Source organism: Cheilinus undulatus, linkage group 8 (assembly GCF_018320785.1).
Source record: "Cheilinus undulatus linkage group 8, ASM1832078v1, whole genome shotgun sequence".
Classification (NCBI taxonomy): Eukaryota; Metazoa; Chordata; class Actinopteri; order Labriformes; family Labridae; genus Cheilinus; species Cheilinus undulatus.
In genome coordinates, this window is record NC_054872.1 from 11335463 (window position 1) to 11356567 (window position 21105).

Genomic DNA, 21105 nt, shown 5'->3' on the forward strand with positions numbered 1-21105 from the left:
AAAGTTGACAGCTGAATCTGAGCTGAAAAAGATGGAGTTACTGAGCAAGAAGAAAGACAAAATGCAAGAAACTGAGTACAAAGTTTATCCATGAGGACAGTATTTATGTCAGATTATATAACAATATCTGTTTTATGTTTAGCAGCTTAGGAGGGCGACAAAAGGCATCGAGTAGTGTTTTAAGACTGAATAGAAATAACTGCTAAATAAATATTAAAAACCATCTCACCCCACAATGTTTTCCTCTCACTCTATCTTCAAGTGTGGAATTTTACAATCCTATCTCGACTAAGACGTAAGAATTGGATGCCATGGCTACGGTAAAATAAAAATGCACACTTTTCACGCCTTAAGTCTCTTACAATGTCTTTGCTGGCTTCACCCCTGCTTTTTAATAAATGCATGTTGCCAAGAGGTGTACATAACAGCACTACATGTGCTGTGCGACAGTGTAATTACACTCAGACACCTTCAGTGGGTGCAGAAGCACACCACACTGAATCCTAACATACTGTTCCTTTAGAGATGTGCATGTGTGTTCTGAGGTACAGTACCCAGGAGATCAATGACAGGTGCCGGCTCTGCTTTGGGAGGAGTGGAGGCCTCTGGGGCAGGAGCTTCAGCAGGAGCCGGAGCTGGAGCAGGAGCCGCGGGAGCTGCAGGAGCTGAAGGTGTATATGTGTCTGAACAGAAAGACGAGCAGACAGAAGCAGGAAGGAATAAATTACAATAGAAATCTCAGGGGCTACAGCTGTTAGCGACCAGAGAGGGAATTCTTTTTTTTTCATGCACTGCTATTAAATCTGCTCTAAAGGGTTAGCAGACATGCAGAAGAAGAAGAAGAAGGAAGCAGGCATCCCTGCATCTTTACTGTGTATCCACATCCTTGAAGTGTGCACCATTTAGAAGTACAGGACTGGTGTTTATGCACCATCACCAATCAAAAGTCTTCATAAGTTGAGAATGGCTGCACTCTTCATTAATATAGGAAGGGAAAACAGTGATGCAGTTAAGACTAAGCAGCTTTACTCACCAGTCACAATGTCTCCAGTTGGAGCTGGCTCGGGCAAAGGAGAGGGCCCGCGCGAAACAGCAGGAAGGTCTAATTTACCAACGCAAGCGAGAGGCAGAATACAAGAAAGAAGAAAACCACGGAGGTTGGGGAGCAAAGAAAAGTGTTAGCCCAGCAAGTAGGAAGATACAGCAAAGATAGAAAGCAGCCACAAGGACACTCCAGGACTCCACAAGTGGGTCACATGCACAGATCTCATAGCACTATGGGGCACAAACCAAGACGTGAGGGGTAAAAAACAGTTGACAGAGGAGTGGACGTATGGTAACCAGAAGATATGAAGAGGTTCCACACAGAGAGAAATGGATTTCAACTCCTGTACCTGCACCAAAAAGGTCTACGCTAGGAGTGGTAGCAGCTTTGGATTCTGTGGTAGGGCTTTGCTCAGGCTTATCAAGCATATCTACAAACAAGGACACACAATCATATGAACATTCAGATTCCAAGTCCAGTGCATACAGAAAGATGAGTTAAGAAGAGAGATGGGGGAGAGCAGAGAGAGAAGAGATTTCAGTCTTTAACAGCTAAGCTGCAATGTTTCGGTTCAGTGCAATGCAAATGAGACTGTGCAGAAGTTAAAAGCATATATTGCTGAATGTCAGAATAAAGGCTTTCTTGTTTACTTAAGTGCATTTTGGGGTACATTTGTACAGTCTGTAAGAGTTGGACATGGTTAACTCTGGACTAAAATTGTGGACCAGACAATCAGACTGTAACAAACATGGATGTAGTCTCAATAAAGTCCCTCAGTGGTCTCTGAAGCGTAGTTTTGAAGCCCTAGGCTGACTTCACCCACCCCCACAGTGTGAACCTTTAAAGACTTGTGTTTAAAGGAAACGATGTCATGACAATCATGTGACTGTATCTTGTGTTTTTTTTTAAGTCACTCAACTTTTTGCATTACAGGAGGATAGAAGAACAAATCAAAGGTTCTTTTTTAGGCATTCTTATGCAACACTCATCTGACATTACTTGTGTGACATTGGCTTATTCCTGTGACATTAAAGTGTAAACTCAAGCCAAAGCCATGAACAACTCCTTACCATTGCAAACTTCAAATCTAGCTACCTGCTAACATTAAACTGCTGATTAAAGGCACCCTGATCCTGAATGATCCTCAAGCATCCATGACACTGGTGCTCCCATTTCAACATTTATCTACAGCACTGAAAACATAAATAAAGCACTAAATGAACTGCCACTGTTTCAACTGAGCGAAGGGTAAGGGAATGTTTTATAGTCATTTAGTTACTGAGAAAGACATGGTTGAGGAAATGGACATCTCTTGTCTGCAAGCAGATTTGACAAGAGACTTGCTGTCTGCTGCTATTTATCTTTCACTAGGAAACACACAACATACCTGTGGACATACTTAGAGACTAGCAGTCATCATTGACAACCAGCAGACCAATCACAGGGCTTGTGGTCTGAGTCGATTTGCCTCATAGTCTTTAGATCTACGGTCTAGTGATGATAGCTTTGGGCCTTAAAATGAAGATTTATACTCATGTGGGCATACGTAAGGTTTAACTTGATTTTCTTGAATTTGGAAAGTAAGTGACATGTGATGTTATGTTGTTAAAAAGTAATGTACCGGCAGTGTAACTACTATCAGTGGTTAGTAATGATTTTTATCCAAATAGTAACAAAAAGAGTGCCATGCATTACCTTTTTGTGTAACTACCCCATGGCATGATCTATTCACACCAAAACCATTTTGTACCAGCCTGTAAATGTGTGCGCTTCTGCAGTAAAATAGCCATTTTAAGGCTGCCTTGGCTTTTGCAGCAGGCCTCCAGTGAACACTGGAGGACTTGCACTTTTTGCATGGGATATATGTATCATGAATCTGGGCAAACTTGGGAAACAGTCTGTCCATTTATTATGGGCCAGTCAGAGCAGCAAATCTTGATCATTGTGCAGTAGGTGTAAACTACTTTAAGTAATCTTGAAGGGCGTTTGGGAGGATGGCTGTTGTCATCTGTGCTTCTTTAGATAATGAATTGTTTTCCAGTTATGAAAAAAAAACATATTGTTATTTGCAGATGATGTCACACAGCAGCAGAGAACTCCCCTTGGGGGGCATGTAGTGACGTCTGCATGGAGAAACGCTACTAAAAAGGGCATGTTTTGAGCCGTTTTATGACTATGCCAAGCATTCAAAGTGCAAAAATTAAAACATCCTTAATACGGTCCAGTTTCGTGCAGTACATTTTACCATGGTTTAGCACATTAAACTCTGATTCCTCAGCTGATATCTGTCTCCCCAACCTTCAGCCTCTCTCACTGTGACAAGAAATCCATCTCTTCCTAGGGATCCAGATCATTTGGCTCAGCTCAGTAGAACTGGTTGTTTGGCTTCCAAACAGCTTTTCATTTGGCAACAGTTTAGCTTTTTAAATGTGGATTAAATAATGACAAAGGATGGAGGAAAGGAAACTGGTGCTCAAATGGGAGCTACAGTGGCTCACATTAAACAGCCATTTCTCAGAACAGGCTTGTTCGTGAATGGTTCATCATTTCTCAGTCACTCACCCCCCACAAGGTTTATTCAGTTCATCACCGTTTCAAAAGCATGTTTGTGACAGAATGAGGATACTTTATGTCACAGGGGCACAGTGCTAGACTCCTCAGGACTCTTGTCTCCCTTCATCTGACTAGACGATGGCCGATGCTATGAGATATGCAGGACTGAGTATTTTGTGATATTGCCTTCACACCTGGTAAATCTGTTAAACTGTGGTAAAGTTTAGGGATTGTATTCAATGTATGTAGACATATTCTGATGATAGTTGTAGCGCAGAGTCCATTTAGAGCTGCAAAGTACCAACATTCCTCTGTACACATTAATTCCTAAAAGCTGTCCCCCAACGGACATTCAGGAAACAGCCTATAGCTGCACCCACACTATCTTCACTGGTCATCATTGTTTATAGGATTGCAGTAAAAGTAAACAAATAACTCTTTCTCTTCAAATGACACTAACTGATCCAGCAATTCTCTGACTTGAAACAAGTGTTTCAGCTTGAATCTTTGCAAGATGGATTTACCGGCAAACGTGGTGTCCGGCCAGACCATTGGCTTTTCAAGTTTCCTACTTGGCTCTACAGTGGTGACTCTAGAGCTCAAGAATTAATGGTGTAGATATTTAAGTTTAAAACAGCAGTATATGTCCATCCATCCATCCTTTATCTAATTTTGTGGAGGGTCAAAGGTCTAGATCTTACATCATTTACCTTTGCATGGGTGACTTGAGGTCACAAATCGTCTGGTCATTGTCTGGAACTTGGAGAAAGCCAAAACAACATTTAATTCTGACATTGAACAATAAACCCTTTTAACCAAAGTGCATATGCTATTATAACTCTCAGTATCTAAAATATTGATCACAAGCAAGAGAAGAAAACAGTTTTCTTCCCTCTAATTCTGGCATTCTGTTAGTAGGCTATTAGGTAAATAATCAAGGCAAATTGAGCCTCCTCTGTTAACAAGCAATGATTAATCTGTAATGGTGTCCTCACAGAGGCAATTTAACACTGAATTTACTTTCTAAATGTCAGATAATAGGTTATACATTAAAGTAGGCCACCTAATTAACTTTTTTGAGGGTTTTTTAAGTATTTTCATTTTTCAGAGGAGGTCAAGATGCTTGATTAATTTGATTAATGTTCTGTATATAAAAGGGAGGCATCATGGAAAATAGAAAAACAAATCTGAAATGTAGGGGCCGGGCATGTTATTGTTATTGGCACTACTGTCATCATCACTAACAAGAGCAGCAAAGTCATCATCAGTATCAAAACCTATTTCATCATCATCATGACATCATCATCATCATCGTCATAATGCAGGGCAATGCAGTGAGAAGCATGATGAGAGCGAGAGGACTTTACCACCAAAGAGATCTAGAGTCGGGGCGGCTGCAGACTCTGTGGTGGTGGTGTCGGTGGTGGTTGTGGTGGCGGTAGCGGTGGAAGAAGGGGTGGGGGCAGCGGGGGGAGCGATGGGGGCGATGACAGTCGGCGCCTCACTAGAGGTGGGAGGGGTGGCGGCGGTGGCCCCCGTGTCGGCGGGCTTCATAGCGAACAGGTCCAGCTCTGGAGCAATGTCCGCACTCCCCTCCGTTGTAGCGAAGGGGTCTTCAGGAAGAACAGCAGTGTGGAGGTGTGGAGGTTAGAGAGGTTAGAGGGGGTTTATGATTAGAGAAGAAGGGAAAAGGGGGAGAGTGAGGGGAAGGGAGGGGGAGGATTGAGGGTTTGTTAAAGCAACAAACTCTGTAAAAAGCATTTTTGTTAGGCAAGACACTTTAGAGGCTTAAAATCAGAGTTAGAAACAAAAAAGGGAAACCAAGCACACTCACTCACTGACATCAGAACTGCATGCTTCAAATTTATTATCTAACTTGTTAGAAACATGGGACTGTGATAAAAAAAAAGTGGGATTTTGATTTATTCCATGCAATTTGTCTTTTAACCCAAAAAATCAGAAGCATCTACACGACCCTGGTGCATGCTACATGATGCTACCAACATGTTAGCATAGAAGAACCAACCTTTTTCTGTATAATTACTGCATGCTATGGACCGTAATAACAATAAAACCTGAATTCACCTGAATTCACAGTTCTTTTTCTAGTTATGTTGGGAGGGTCTGGCTGCAGACAGTGGATTTCTGACAGCCACTCTCGCAAATCATTCATCTGAGACACAGTATAACTCAAAAAAATGCTGTAATTTTAAAGTACAACATATTTCCAGTTTTCGTATTTTTATTCAACTTTATTTATAAGCAAAATCTGGCTGTTGCATTCATGAAATGACCAAAATGCAAACTTCACAGACCAATCAGCATTTCTTCAATACAACAGCGATAAAGGTCAGAGGTCTAATCTGGGATTAAATTATGTATAGACCCATTTCAGAAGTAGTTACATGAACAGATGCTCAGTTAAGCTTTGTTAGCTTTTTTAAGCCAATGATGCTAAGTTATCTGTAGTTAAATGAGATTTAGCAAATGTAGCTAAAGCCAACATTGCTGTGTAGAGAACATATCTGCGTAGCTTACATAGCTGCTTTGTGAGCTCAGCTTTAGCTAAGTAGCTCCATCACCTATAGCTAAGTTAGCTTCAGCAATGTGAGCATCAGCAAATGTAGCTAAAGCAAACTTAGCTATGTAGATAAAAAAAATAGTCATAATTATGAGATGAAAAATCATCTCATAATTATGACTTTGTATTTCACATGTTTGACTTTTTTTTCAAAATTTAAACTTTTTATCTCATAATTGAAACTTTCTATCTCATAGTTCTGACTTTTTATCTCATATTCATGACTTTTTTTCTCATAATTTCAAGTTTTGATTTCATAATTTTAGCTTTTTATCTCATAATTTTGACTTTTTGTCTCTCTCTTTATTATTATCTCTCTATTATTTATTTTTTTAGAATTGCCTTATTTTCACATTTTCCCTGTTAAGTGGTGAATGACGCTTCAAGTTGTAGATGTTTTTTACCAATGACGTTGTGCTCTGTGAATCAGGATTTGTTTGATCTGTGTGTTAAACTGTTATATTTCATGTCTGTAACTCTGTTAATTGTGCTGCTGCCTGTTTTTGCCAGGACACTTTTGTAAATGAGATTATTGATCTCAATGTGGTTTTCCAGGTTAAGTAAATTAAATAAATAAAGTGGGCTTCCACACTTTTCTAAGGATCCATGACAGAAAACTCTTCAAAATTTTTTAAAAATGTGTGAGAGCCCATAATCCTTGGGCGGTGCTCCTCCCCTACAATGTCCACTGTGTTAGTTTAGCAGATTGTAACTAGCTTAACTCTGATAAAAACCACAGATCATAAACCATAGCAGAGTCCAGAGGGGCGGGAAGGTTATTAAACAGTCCCCTTTAAGGCCAACTAATGCAGAGAGGGGGTGAGGCAGGGAATATTGTTATATCATTTAGAAAATGTGTGGTTATGTGTTTAATAAGTGCACTAAGCTAGACTTTTTCCTTAAGAGTTTCTTCTGAAACTAATTTGTAAAACAAAAAAAACCAAAAAAAAAACAAATGCATTGGTATTACATAAACGGGTCCAGTGGTTTTCCTATCAGAGCTTCTTAGCCAAAGAGAGAGTAAACTGGGATATCAATTAAAAAAGGGGGAAAAAGCTTGACAATGCATCATCATCATAATCAGTTAGTAATAGTAAGGATCAGCGTTAGGAATCAAACCAGACGTATACATTCATAATCTATAGTATATTTAACAACCGTACTCTGCTTTTTACTGCAGTATTAACAGGATGAATATTAGCAGGAAAGAGTAGTTGAGATGAGGGAGAGGAGGGTCCATGACTGGGGCGTTAGAGCAGGATTTGGGGTGAGACAGTTGAGTCTACTGTCTCCTATGGAAGCAGAAGCAGCTTTATACAATAAAGCAACAGCTTTAAGATTCACACACACACGCGCGTACTGTATGTCGACACTCACACACACACTTCCACAGAAAGCTGTTTATTCACCCACCAGATCCGGCAAATGCATCAGCAGCAGGACCCACGGCCACGGCAGCAGGACCGTCTCCTGGGGAAGGTGCAAACGCATCTAGGGTATTGCAGATGTAAACAGCCGGAACGCAAACGCAAAACATAACACCCGGGGATGACAAACCAACAGACACATGGATGTAAGGAACAAAAATGAGTAAACAGATGAAATGGACAGGAAACAAAAATGAGAGGTCAGAATCAGGAAAAAGCAGAGAATACAAGAAATATGCAGCCCACAGGGAAAGATCATGTTATACCATCAATAACATTGTTTTTTAAAGGGCTGCATAATGCTGCATTCAGTGGGTGCACATCCTGTGCAGGTCTGTGAAATGAGGCAGGTTGTCACAAGTTTTCTGTACTCTGTGACAAGAGGGAGAATGTCAAGTTCAGGGAAGGAAAAGGTAAAATCACTCTGTGACTCAACATGGCTTATTTAGCAGAAATTTTCAAAGTTGGAACTTTAGTTATGGTTGAAAAATCACTATCTTGACACATTTATGAAACTGTTAGTAAGCCATTATAGGAGGAATCAATAAAGGGTGTTAAACAAAAGAAGCAGAAGCAGCAAATCCCCCAAATACAAGTCACAACAGCAGATGTATCACTTTTCAGTGGGTTACTGAGCTGCATAAGATTATGATGAAATACAATGACAGTGTAAAACTTCTTCATGATGAAAGTCAATGGTGCATTTTCTTTAATCGTGCAGCTCGGAGAAAACCCAGCAAAAAGCAAAAGCAATCCACTTTATTGGCTCATATTTTTGGCAAGTGCCACAAATAATAAATGTTTTGCTCTGTGCTCAATGCAAAACAGTGTGTGAACGTTTGACGTTATGCCAGCATTCAACACGATACATGAGCACGACAAACAGGATGTAAAAAACATTAGAAAAGAGGAAAGCAGAGAAAACCATGACATTTGAGTCACAGCAAAATGCCAAATCATTTCTGATCTTTCTAAAAGCTTTGAGGGTTTAAGCAATGCCTGACACTGTTCTGAATGTGCCTCTAGAATAGTAATAATAGTGTTATTTTGGTTTTTTTCTGATTTAAACTTTTAGATGTTCAGAATTTGGGTTTTTGTTCAGATTTGTGCCAGAATGACTAACAATACACATACCGACCGTATTATTAGGTACACCTGTTGAACTGCTTATTAACATAATTATCTAATCGGGCAATCACATGGAAGCAATCAACACTTTTTGGCATGAAAACATGGTCATGACAATGTAAAGTTCAAAACAAGCATCAGAATTGGAAATAAGAAGTGGTTTAACATGCCATGTTGATGGTTGTTTGGCAGGTTTCAAGCTGTTTTCACTCAATTCTGATCCGACAATTCATATATTGCTGCAGGAAATGAGACTCCTCAGATCATGCAGCAGTTTTCTATTGTCCAGTTTTACAGACCAGGGTGGGAAATTGGCATCTACCGCCAGGCAGGTATTTCTGAGAAGTGTCAGGTGAATTTGGCCAACCTACCAACCACTGGGGCAGGTAAATTAAAGTAACACAACAGCTATTTTGTGTCAGTAAACTGTATGAAATAAAACTCAGCTTTCTGCTTATTAAGAGGTCCCATAAATATTCATCCCTTGAAGGTCAGTATATTGTAGTCACCTTTGGCTGCAATCACAGCTCTGAGTCTGTGTGGATAGATCTCAATCAGGCTTGCACATCTGGACACTGCAATTGTACTCCATACTACTCTGCAAAACTGCTAAAGCTCTGTCAGGTTGTACAGGGAAAGGGTGTAAACAATCTTTTTCAAGCCCAGTCACAAATCCTCTATTGGACTCTATTGGTCTGGGCTTTGACTCCCACTCCAGAACATTCACCTTGTTGTCAAAAAAGCCGAATTGTATTGATCATGATTGATTTATAAACTCAATAAAAGAGTAAAACATCCAAGGGGGTAAATACTTTTTATAGGCACTGTATCTGAGAGCTGACTCTTCTTTGTAACCCTTCTTTTGGTCGTTCACCTCTAGAGGTCAAAGTGTTTAAGCATGCTCCTTTCTTTACCTTCACTGCCAATTCTACCTGAGCCTGTGTGAACTGTGACTCACATTCCTGCTCTTAGCTGACAGGAGTGGCACCCGGTGTCATCTTCTGCTGCAGCCCATCTGCTTCAAGGTCTGACGTGTTCTGCATTCAAAGATGCCTTTCTCCATACCTCGGTTTAATGTGTCCTCCTCTCTATCAGCTTGAACCAGCTTTATCATTCTCCTTTGACCCCTGTCCTCAATGAGGCCTTCTGGCCCAGAGAACCACTGCTCACTTGATATTTTCTCTTGTTCTGACCATTCTCTGTAAACCCTGGAGATGGTTGTATGTAGAAATCCTGGTAGATCAGCAGAAATACTCAGACCAGCCAGTCTGACACCAACAACCATGGCATGTTCAAAGTTACTAAAATCACTTTTCTTCCCCATTCTGATGCTCGGCTTAAAATTCAGAAGATAATTTCTATCGCTACATGCCTAAATGAAGTGGTTGCTGCCATGTGTTTAGCTGATTAAGCGTTTGCTTTAATGAGCAGTGAATGGGTGTACCTAATAATACGATCAGTAAGGACATAATGAGTAACATCTGTATTTCTTTATGCTTGCATAAGTCAGATAAGTCTCTGAGTTCTGGAAACACCCCCAGGGTTGTTTTATAATCTTGTAAGTTTTTCAGACTATTTATTATATCTTGCAGATTGGCTGTAAAGCTCTGTGACTCAGGTGTGATGGTTAGACATGACATGTAAAAACTAGGGCTAAGGTGCCATCTGCTTACTAAAGAGTGATCATCTACAGTGTATTTTTGCTTCTGGCAGGTTTCAGGACTCTGCGAAGTTTCCTTGTTCTTACATTATGTTACAAACATCTGTAATCTGTTTTTATTCTGAATTTATAACATCTTGCTCTTAAAAAATCAAAGTTACAGTAGTAGCATCCCATCTCAATGCTCTGTCTACAAGCTTAGTACAACAGGAAACCTGTCAGTGAAATAATGTGGCTAGTTGCTGACAAGCAGACCAGCTGCCATGTTGTGTTTTCCTGTCTACTTCCTGTCCTTTGACCAGACTGACCTCCGAAAAGGTCGATGTCTGTGGCAGCAGGAGCGGCGGGGGCGGAGACGGGCAGCGAGGTTGGCACTGGTGTAGCTGTAGCGGTAGTGGGAGCAGCAGCGGCTGCAGGTGCTGGTGCGGGTGCAGACGTGGGTGCTGCAGGAGCAGCAGCGGCTGCAGCACCAGCAGCAGCATCAGACTCTTTCTTCGCCTCAGAGACTTCATCGGTGGCAGCCGGAGTTGCTATGCGGATAAACCCCAAAATCCAAATACCAGGACCCAGTCACAACCCCCACGAGAGAGGAATATGGAAAAAGAGGAGATGGGAGGGAGATGAAAGAGTCAGAGAGACCGGAAAATGAAATAAAAAGCTTTGCACTGGAGATTTTTGGGGTGCAGAAGGTGAGAATAGTTGACAAAGAGGCAATAAGAAGCTCAGGAGGAGAGCCAAGAATGATAATGGAAAATGAAGCGCCTGCAGGCGTTTCTTATATATAGTCCAGTGCAGTGCTGTCAACAGAATACTCACCCTCAGCCAAGAGATCTGCACAACAGAGAGAGAGAGAGGCACAGGTGAGAGAGAATCAATGACAGCATAGAGGAGAGGATGTCTTTTTTCAGTATGAAGGGCTGAGATAAAAATGTAGGCATCAGTATCTGCAGACTGCCAACATCATAGACAACAAGCAAGCAGAAGCAAACATACAGAACAACATTTATAACGTTTAAAAGAGCTCAAACTCCTGCATCTGATCTGGGGTTTAAAAGCTTAAACACTTCTAGTTTTGAGAGCATCAGTGAAGATGCAGGGGGAATCAGGGAGCATGCCAAAGACCTACATCAACTTTATGATTAAAATAAGTTACTTATTTCAGCAACAGGAAATGGTGACGACTAATTCAGATGTACTTACAGTTTTTAACTTTCTATCACTGCCAATATTTTCTGAGTTAAGCCTAGGTTTTAAACAATTTCCTTCACAAAGCAGATATGAGCTAACATTAAGCTTACTGTCATCTTAAAATTATTCTCCAGGGACCTCAGCTTATTGTATGCTTTAGAAAATGGTCCACATGTAAGTAAAAGTTTGAGTTAATAAGAAGGAACCATGCTAAATAATGGCATAGCCTTCTGTTAAGAATTGACTCATTTAATTAAAGTATTACTTTTGCAAAATTGATCATAGCCTAACCCTTTTACAAGAATGCACATGCATTGTTTTACTCATTATGTAGAAGCAATATGCAGGGGTAGAAAGTGAGTTATTACCTTCTGTGTTATGTGACCGGCAGGGTTTGTTAGTTTGTTTTTTTGTTTGTTTGTTAGCAACATAACCCAAAAAGTTATGGACAGATTTTGATGAAATTTTCAGAAAATGTCAGAAGTGGCATAAGGAAGAACTGATTAGATTTTGGGAGTGATCCGGAACACCATCTGGATCCAGGAATTTTTTAAAGGATTCTTTACTGTTGGGAGACAGGGCTAATGGCGGAGGTCTGCGCTCTCCGAGTGCTTTTCTAGTTATATTTGTCTTTTGAACACTTTCAAATCCACAAATATACATATATCAGAAAGGTGTAAGGGACAGTGTAAGGGAGGGATGTTTCCACCAAAGGCCTCATACAGAATTAGATTTATCTATTCATCAAAATATATTTAACCAGAAAATCATTTACAAGAGTGTCCTGGCCAAGACAGGTAGCATCACAATCAACAGAGTTGCAGACAAACAAACACAAATCAACCAATCCAAAGTCACAGAGCACAAAGTCATTGGTCAAAAACATCTGCAACTTGATGCAAAATCCTCCAACACCTTCAGTGTGCTTTTAAAAAGATTCAAAGCTCCCCCAAACTCAAAGTCTCCTGTAGTAGATTCCAGGCTGCAGGAGCAGCGCACCTGAAACTTCTTTAACCCATTTCAAGACAGGACACGAAGCTAAGGATGAGGGGGCCACTTTCATATTGTCCTGCATGATTTGGTAATGATGCAGGACTGTGATTATACTGGATAACACTACAGTAGCAATTACAACATTTATGGTATCATCAGTCGACATGCTTGGTTTTAAAGGAAAATGTAGAGAAAACGGATACTTTTGAAGTGTGTATTTCTCAACATAAAACACACAAATATTCCATAGCATAAAAAATGTGAATTTTAAAAATAACAATATTTTTCAAAAAAATTTTTTTTTTTTTAAAAAGGGAGCCCAAACAGGTCCCTTTAGTAAAAGAGCTATAAAAATCATATACTTTAACATTTTTCCCACTGTCAAAGCTTAAATCTTTTAATCATCTCCAGCCTTACTTAGAAGTATACAGTTTTTATTGATTTTGAAATATTTTTTACATTTTTATTCCATTTTTGTCATAATAGCACCCCCTATTTTAACAAGAAAAATGCAAAATATAAAACATGAATTGCAGAGTGGAATGTTTGGCTTGAAGTTATTAGAACTATGTATATGTCAATAAATTATAACGACATTGTTTTTGTTGAATTATTATTTTTTGAGAAATACAGGTTGATTTAAAAAAAAAAATCTCACACTTGGGACTCTTGGGACCCAAAAGGGTCCCATCAGAAAAAGTGCTAAATCACTAAACTGTGAAGGTGTGATGAAAAGTGAAGTTGCAACTTTTAACCTTGATCCAAACCATTCCCTTTTGGAAAATATCATGCCATTATTATTAACACTCAAAAACAAAAAAACACTATTGAAAATTATAAAGTGGCTAAAAGGACCCGGTTGGGTCAGAGGGTCCCTGGAGGGTTAAACTGACTTTGCGATTACAGTTTCAGTTAGATTAATTGTGCAGCACCACTTTTATTAACCTCAACTTGAGAATTTTAAAGTTACTCAATCTAATGTAGGTTAAGATATGCTGTGTGATTAATGGCTGACAAGGCAAATAGAAAATCATTAAAAGGATTTTGGGGTAGTTAATCAGATTTCAGTGGCCCTGGTCAGCCCTGGCTCCATACCTGGAATGCTACTGGTACTGCTGCCATAGTCTATCAGGGCGTTATAAATCAAGATATTATTATTTTGTTTGCCAATATGTTTACTATTTATAGTGCTGTCCCAATTTAGTAAAAAAACAAAACACACAAACAAAAAACTATTAAATTTCTCTTGTCAATATGTTTTTTTCTAGAATAATCATGGTAGCACCACCTTGTGCTGAAACTAAGAAGTATAATACAGTCAGGCACAAGCTTCATGTTTTAATGGGCTACATTTTATTTAATTTAAAGAGTTTGCTTTGGCCCAATCAAAAAGGACCGTGAGCCATATTCAGCCCCTGGGCTAGAGTTTGAACACCCCTGGTATAAGGAGCATCTTTTAGAAATATATATGATCCATTAGCATGTCTGGCTAACTAGAGTAGCAACTACAGCTTTAACTAAAGGTTAGCCTAATTTAGCTTATCATCCACGTCCACTGTGAGAATATGTAAAAAAAAAAAAAAAAAAAATACAGCAACAAGATGAACCAGGGGCATCCAAACTTTTTTCATTGAGGGTCTCATACAGAAAAATGTAAGGATGACAAGTCCACCAACCACATTGAACACAGCATTGCCCAGTAGCAAAACTAAGCTTCATGTTCTAATGCAGGTCATTATTCTTTTTAATTGTTAGAAATTACTTTGGGATGGTTAAAGAGGGACCACAGGCCACAGTTGGCCTGCAGGCTATAGTTTGGACCTTCCTGATCTAGCATAAGCGACTCATTTCAACACCAAAAAACAAAAACAGTTGTCTTTATAATATGCACAGAGCACTTTTCCACAACAGCAAGACTGATTCACTCAGAAGCAGAAACCACTGTAATCAGACTGTTATTTCTCTGTAAATGATAGAGAAGAAAGTTCTCACCTCCCCATCCAGAAGTTGTTTTTGTAGCGCCCCCTGCTGATGAGGAGGACATGGGGTCTAAATCCAACAAGAAGCCGTCATCAAGAGCACTAAAGAGAAATAGAGAGGGCTCAGTGACTGAGTGAATTTATTCCTGTGTCTTATATCACTGCAGCTCAGTTTAGCACTGTTTTTATTTTGTCCGGTGACTCTTACTTGCTTGCAGCGATGGTGGCTGTGGGAGCTGGTGCGGTAGGGGTGACAGAGGGTGGAGGAGGTTTAGCAGGAGGCCCAGGACGTGCAGGGGGCCCACCGGGGGGTGCTGGCTTTGGTGGGGCAGCAGCCGCAGCCGGTGTGCTGTTGGCTGTGGCATCCTGCTGCAGAAAAAAAAAAAAAAAAAAAAAACAGTGAACATTGTGACTAATAAAGTTATGTAAGCTGATGTGATTCAGTAGCTTTTTAAAACACAGATTCACAACAAATAGATCCTTGTAGCACTAATTGTGCTTTCAGTTTTAATTTGATCATATGCTGCAAATAAATATCTGATTTGCTGTGTTTGGACATTTTAAAATGAATATACAAAGACTTCATGACAGTGATTATCATAGAATTTAGCTCACCTTAGTAGGGGACCTGAAAAAACAACAAAGGAAAATTAGTATAAGAGGTAAATGATGTATAACAGCTCTTACAGAGACTGGAAACAAATTGAAAGCTTTAGCATCACTTTGGTGATTTTAAACAGGCAGGCATTCAGCACTTCCATTTAGAAAACATCTGCAGTAAATGGATCCATGCTGCACTGCTGAGTAATAGCGTCTTGGCTCAGGGCCCTCTTTAACAAAGCTTTGCTGTTCAACATTGCAGACACAAAGTTAAGTCTGAATGTTTTTGAATAGCATGTACTTGGGCTTTGTTAAAGTCGGGGCAGAATGTACAATCAGAGAAATGGTACTCAACCTCAACCTCCTCAGGAGCCACAAATCAATCTGCAAATACACAATCCAAACCATCCCTTTCCTACCTGAAAGCAATTTGTATTTGAAAATAAGGATTGTAATTGTAGATTCAGCTATTGCGTTTATTCATTTGTTTTATTTATTTAGTTATTTCAATCTTATTTGAATAGTTTTATTTGAACACATTATAGTGACATCTTATTTACATCCCAAATAGTCATTTTCCTGAGCCAGCCTTAAACACATCTTAAAGTAACCATAAATAAACTCCTTTAGTTAGTTAAATAGCTCTAATCCTACCAATTTCTGCACTGATTTCAACATTGTTTTCAGCAAACAGGACTTGCTACAAAGTTTGTGAGTGCTTGCATGTTCATTCACATTTTTTAAAGTGGGATGAAAGTGACGCATATTGCCATAAAAAGTTGCATGTGGCTTGGGAGCTTCAGGTTGAGTATCACAGAGTTAGAGAACACCAAAATAAAAATGTTAGTAATCATGTCAGCTCAATGCCGTGATTTGTCATTGGACATTATGTCAATGACAACAATGGTTTACATTCTGTTATTACACAGGTGGAATAACACTGTTAAGAAAAAGATACAAGTATTTTTGTTTCGACCTACATTTTTTTTAAAAATGATGGGACACAGAAATTTAAAATGCCAGCTGTTTGTCCAGATGCCAGTTCAATTAAATTATGAAAACCCAAATGGATCATGATGGTTAATGTACCATTACAAATGATGGTTCTCACTGACTCAATACTTACTTATCCTCTCTGTTGAGTAAAGACAGGAAACACATGTTAGAGATGTATCAGAAGTAAAACAGGTCACATTAACAGAGATACATCACCATCAAAATGCAAAACAAACCCAGGAACATGAAAGAATGACAAGACAGCCCGAACCAAATCACTGCAGAGAGTTTTCAGTGAGGCAAAGGCCAACCCTGATATATTGAACCACTTACGGCTTTTTCCCCTCCAGCGTGTTAAGGTGGGTCTCCAGGGACTCCAGAAGACTCTCTGGGGCCTGTAAAAAGATAAAGTCAGGAAACATTTTAAAGGTCAGGAAAGGTCAGAGAGGCTGATATACTTCATTACACTCTACAGTGAAACTCAGAAAACCACACAGTCCAGCAGTTTTACTGAAAAACTGGTTTCTTCCATACTTTGATCCAAGTGACTTTTCTCAGACTATGCCTCGACTTTTAAAGACTTATTAAAGAATTGTTTAAGACACTCCTTGTGGTCTTTGCTGCAGACACCTTATGTAGTTGTAAGAGTCACATATGGAACATCTCCCCTAGTAAAAATAACTGCTAACATGAAAATGATGGATGTTGCTGTACTGATAAAGCTTCCTTTAATTTAAATGAGCTTGTATTGTCGGTAGGGTGACAATAGTGTTCAAGTGAGCCAGGTTAGCATGCTTTGATGATTCAGTGTGGGTCTTGCTCCTGTTCCACAGGAAATCATCTCTTTCACACTATTTTTCAGACTAATCCAATCATCATTGATTTAGCTGCACTGAGTCTTGGAACATTGCCGTCTATATTCTCAGATTAACTTGAGTCAGTCACTGGGTTCATTGCTTTTGTCAGTGCACAGTCTGTACAGGACAATGTCTAGCAGTGATACATAACTTAAATCCTGCATGGAAATTCCTGACAATTCCAAAGCTCACTGTGTTTGCTGCAAACGCTTTCTGAATACCACAATTTTCATTATGATGCGTTGAAGATGATTTTCCTTTGGGTTGTCTCTAAATGCAATGGTTCTCAGCTGGTCTATCCTTAGGAGAACCCACGACCACCTCTTTCAATGAGAAATCATGACCAAAATGTTACACCTATTCAACTGTATTTAAAGAAAAAATTAACAGTTTTAAATTAAAAAAACAAAACAAAACAGAAAAAGTATCCTTGTCAAACAATTCCCAACAATTATTCATAAAAGTAATTCTTTTTTCTAATTATTTCACTTTCAATCCATAGCAAGTTCTTAACAAATGGTTAAGTTTGCATCATATTCTTCACTCTACTCAAAGATTCTTGTTTCTTTCAGAATAAAAGTTCTGTATCCAAACTGAAGGCTTGCTTAAGACAGTACAAAAAAAGCAAACAAAATGAAACAAAAAAAGTTTAAAATGCCAAATAAGTCTTTCTCTAAAGATTCTTTGTGAAGGTAGAAGTCTACAAAATAACACAATCATCAGTTAAAAACCTGTCACTGGAGTTTATTTCATGTTTTATGTTAGTTATGGAATTTAGTATCTTTAGTAATCCATTTGTTTTACAGGAAGTTAGAAAAAAGGGTGCAACCAAATTCTAAATAAACAGGAATAAATCAGAAAGTAAAACAGTAAAAGGTTTAAGGTTAAAATAGGAACAAAGTGCCAGCCAGCCACGTGCAAAGCTGCATGCACGACCGGGACAAACAAGACAACGACACCTCCAAACATGCAGAAACAATGACGGTTAAATAACGGTGATAAGTTAGTTAAATGGGTCAGTAATTCCCTTTCAATAACTCCATGCTCTGTTTCCTTTCTCCAAAGACCAGCAAACAGAGAGGCTGATCATTATTTGTCTTGGCACTGACAGGGACGGCACACAGTTTACCATCCAGACACTTAAAAATGTCTGTCCTCTCCATCAAGAACAAGACGGCTGTTCTGAATACAAAGGACAGACACAAAATCTCTTTCAATGAAAGAAATGCCTTGACAAATAAAGTACCTGTTCTCGCCTACAGAGAACGACATAAACCCATCTCCCTGTGGCTGTGACTGCAACAGGCCTGCAGGTGTATGATCCTCAACACTGCCGTCATTCAAAGAGTGTTTATAAATCTACCTGGTGCTTTAAAAATCAGCATGCAAATGAGCGAGTGCTCTCACCTACAGAAAGGGTCAGAGGGTTAAATTAATCTAAGTCTTAATTGTGCAAATGTGATTCATCCTGGAATGGATATGAGCAGAAACTGGCAACATAAACTGAGATTAATCCACTTTAGAGAGGGACAGAGGAGATTGATATAGCTGCTCTTCTGGACACATTAATAAGGTTGTATCAACCATGAAGAGACTCCTTTTAAAGACAGCAGCCTCTAGGATATGCAGGTTGAACTGCAAAGATTAATGAAGTCATCCCACTGATTTATGGCAGTAAAACTTAAAAGACTGTTGCACACCTGCTAAATGATGCAGTCTGTCAAATAGAGGGAGTGACCTAAACTCACTGTTTTATGTTTCATACACTGTAATCAAGCTCACTGTGGGACACACTGCTGTTGGTTTAACAAGCAGGAATAGTGCAGTCAGTCCATCCAGCATTTGCATGATTTATTAGTTTTAGCAATTTTAACCAAAATGTGCTTAAAAGGGGGCAGGGGAAGATGAAAAAAGGAAGGAAAAGTTTCATTCTTCAGGAGGTGTAAGAACAAGCCTTTTAAATAAAACATGAATAAAACTGTATCACACCACTGCCTTGAATACTTGATTCTGATTGGATAATTATGAATGGTCTATTAAAGATACAGTAGCTGGATTTCCATTACAGTTTTCCGCAAAATAAAAGCGATATTTCTGAAATTTCGACTAAGCACAATTGCGCTTTGAAAGGGTTTCCATTGAGGGGAGTTTTGGGCATGAGCCTTGCAATTCTCCTAAAATCTCATGTAGCGTGGACGTTCACATGAAAGCTGGACATTGAAAACCTCTACAGCCATTGCCTTGACAATTCTGAACAAAAGATGACATATAAGAGTATAAGCATGATGTTAAGAAAAGTCTCGTCACCTCTTCTTTCCCCACATACCATGTCACGTTGTCTCGGAGTAAACTGGTCATGTGACACCGTACGTTACGTCCTGTGATTTGTAAATGCGGAAAAAGGTCTTTCCATTGCATTTTTTCTATATATTTCTATAACGAAACGTCTGAAAACCCCCCTCATTTTAGCAATATTTGAGAGGTTTCTCAACATTCAGGTGTTTCCATTGGCAGTTTTTTGATGCGTTATTTAGATTTTGTGCATTTCTAAGGGTAACGGAATAGCAGCTACTGTCAGAGTTGGGAGCAGGGCCTCCTGTAGAGGAAACAACCCTGTCTCCCAGCCTGCAAAGCTTCAAGTTTGCAATTTTCTTTAGCCAAACGCTAATGCTTTTAAGTCCAATATGGAGTCATTAATCTTTACATCTTTTTCTGTTGGTTTCAGTCCCCTGGTAGGTCACAATATCACATTTGCTCAGGATTTGAATTGAGCTGACCACATTATCAATAATTCCAACATTTTAGAGTACCTGTGAAGAAACAGTCTAACATGTTTGGATAAGATGAACATAGAGTTAAAGTTCTATATAATAAAGTACTGAATAAAGACATGGTGTGACTTGCAGCCATGGTGTTATATGGAACTGGCAGCTCTTGCTGGTGAGTTCCCCTTCAGTAGGGAATGGATGTGACCTTCTCTGGGTGTTCCCCTTGGTTGTACCTGTGCCTAGATATATGACTGTTGTTCAGAAGTATACACCATTAGCAAGAAGAGGCAGATGCTCTGAAAAGATTCCTATCACAGCAGTAAGTCAGGTTAATGTGACATGAGTCTGTTACTGTGGGGGAAAGAGAAAGGACAGATCAACAGTGAAAACAGGATAAAGAAGTAAAAACTGCAGCGTGGCAGATAAACCCACAAAACTAAAGCTGGGTCATGAAGTCGACATGTAACAGGAAGGACATGTGATACAGCCGTGTTGTTTCAACTATTTTCAGTTTCATGTGAGTATGAAGAGCAAGCTCATTTAATGAGCGCTAAAGTGCAGTTCCTCAAGTGTCCACTTGAGGCTGGCTGCACAGTGCCTGTTGAAAGGTGAAATAAAGAAATAAAGACATTTACAAAATGGCTTGTGAAGTAGGTCAGAAGAAGGGAGGCATGGTTTTGGATTTTTGCAGCTTTCGATACCTTACAACAAACTATTTAAAGGTTGAGGATAGAAAAACAAACAGATTTTAGTCCTTACAAGTGTATATATGAAGTGTAGGAATTGATGATGAATAAATCTGACGAAGGTCTGTTGGTTGAGCCTAAAACTTCACAAACTTTTTTTTTACATCATAAATTTACATCTGATAGAGGCAGATTCCTACAGCCAAATATTGGATCGACAGACAAACTTCATATCTGCTAATACCAGCATTGTACCGATAATGCTGCTTTGTTTTTCTGAGTGTTAGAGCACTTTGTAAAACCTTGTTTTTAAAAGTGCAATATAAATAAAGTTATTATAAAGTTATTAATATCGTGCATCTCTATTCAAAACAGATCATTTCTTTACAGACACGCTAGGGGCTCAATTTTTTTTTTTTCTTTTTTGGATGTCGTCATTGTTTATTTTTTCCATAAAGGATATGAGTTATGTGTGATTAGGGACATGGCTGATAGGCTGATTGTAGCTGTTAAGGTTCTGTTGACTTCACTTTTTGTCTGTTTCTAGATTGATCAAAAATAGTTTGAGTTTTCAGTAGTGGTGACAGTCACTGGATTGCTTCAACAAATGGCTTCAGTAACCAAAGGTTGGCGTCACTTAAGTT

At 39.2% G+C, this 21105-nt stretch overlaps 1 protein-coding gene across 10 annotated transcripts in view; it reads right to left on the bottom strand.

Moving 5' to 3' along the window:
- Window positions 1-21105, bottom strand: part of snap91a (synaptosome associated protein 91a) — a 108748-nt gene that overhangs the window by 13004 nt on the left and 74639 nt on the right. For 2 of the 10 annotated variants that reach the window (XM_041794458.1, XM_041794453.1), the window contains exons 9-20: window positions 16484-16545; window positions 16281-16289; window positions 15170-15182; window positions 14763-14923; window positions 14568-14656; window positions 11211-11225; window positions 10703-10924; window positions 7593-7670; window positions 4966-5211; window positions 1395-1475; window positions 1034-1102; window positions 555-683 (exon numbers count right to left, since the gene is read on the bottom strand). In XM_041794458.1, coding sequence (XP_041650392.1) covers window positions 555-683; window positions 1034-1102; window positions 1395-1475; window positions 4966-5211; window positions 7593-7670; window positions 10703-10924; window positions 11211-11225; window positions 14568-14656; window positions 14763-14923; window positions 15170-15182; window positions 16281-16289; window positions 16484-16545 — 1174 coding nt within the window. The remainder of the gene's footprint in view (window positions 1-554; window positions 684-1033; window positions 1103-1394; window positions 1476-4965; window positions 5212-7592; window positions 7671-10702; window positions 10925-11210; window positions 11226-14567; window positions 14657-14762; window positions 14924-15169; window positions 15183-16280; window positions 16290-16483; window positions 16546-21105) is intronic. The other 8 variants (XM_041794454.1, XM_041794459.1, XM_041794462.1 and 5 more) reach the window with 8 other exon arrangements.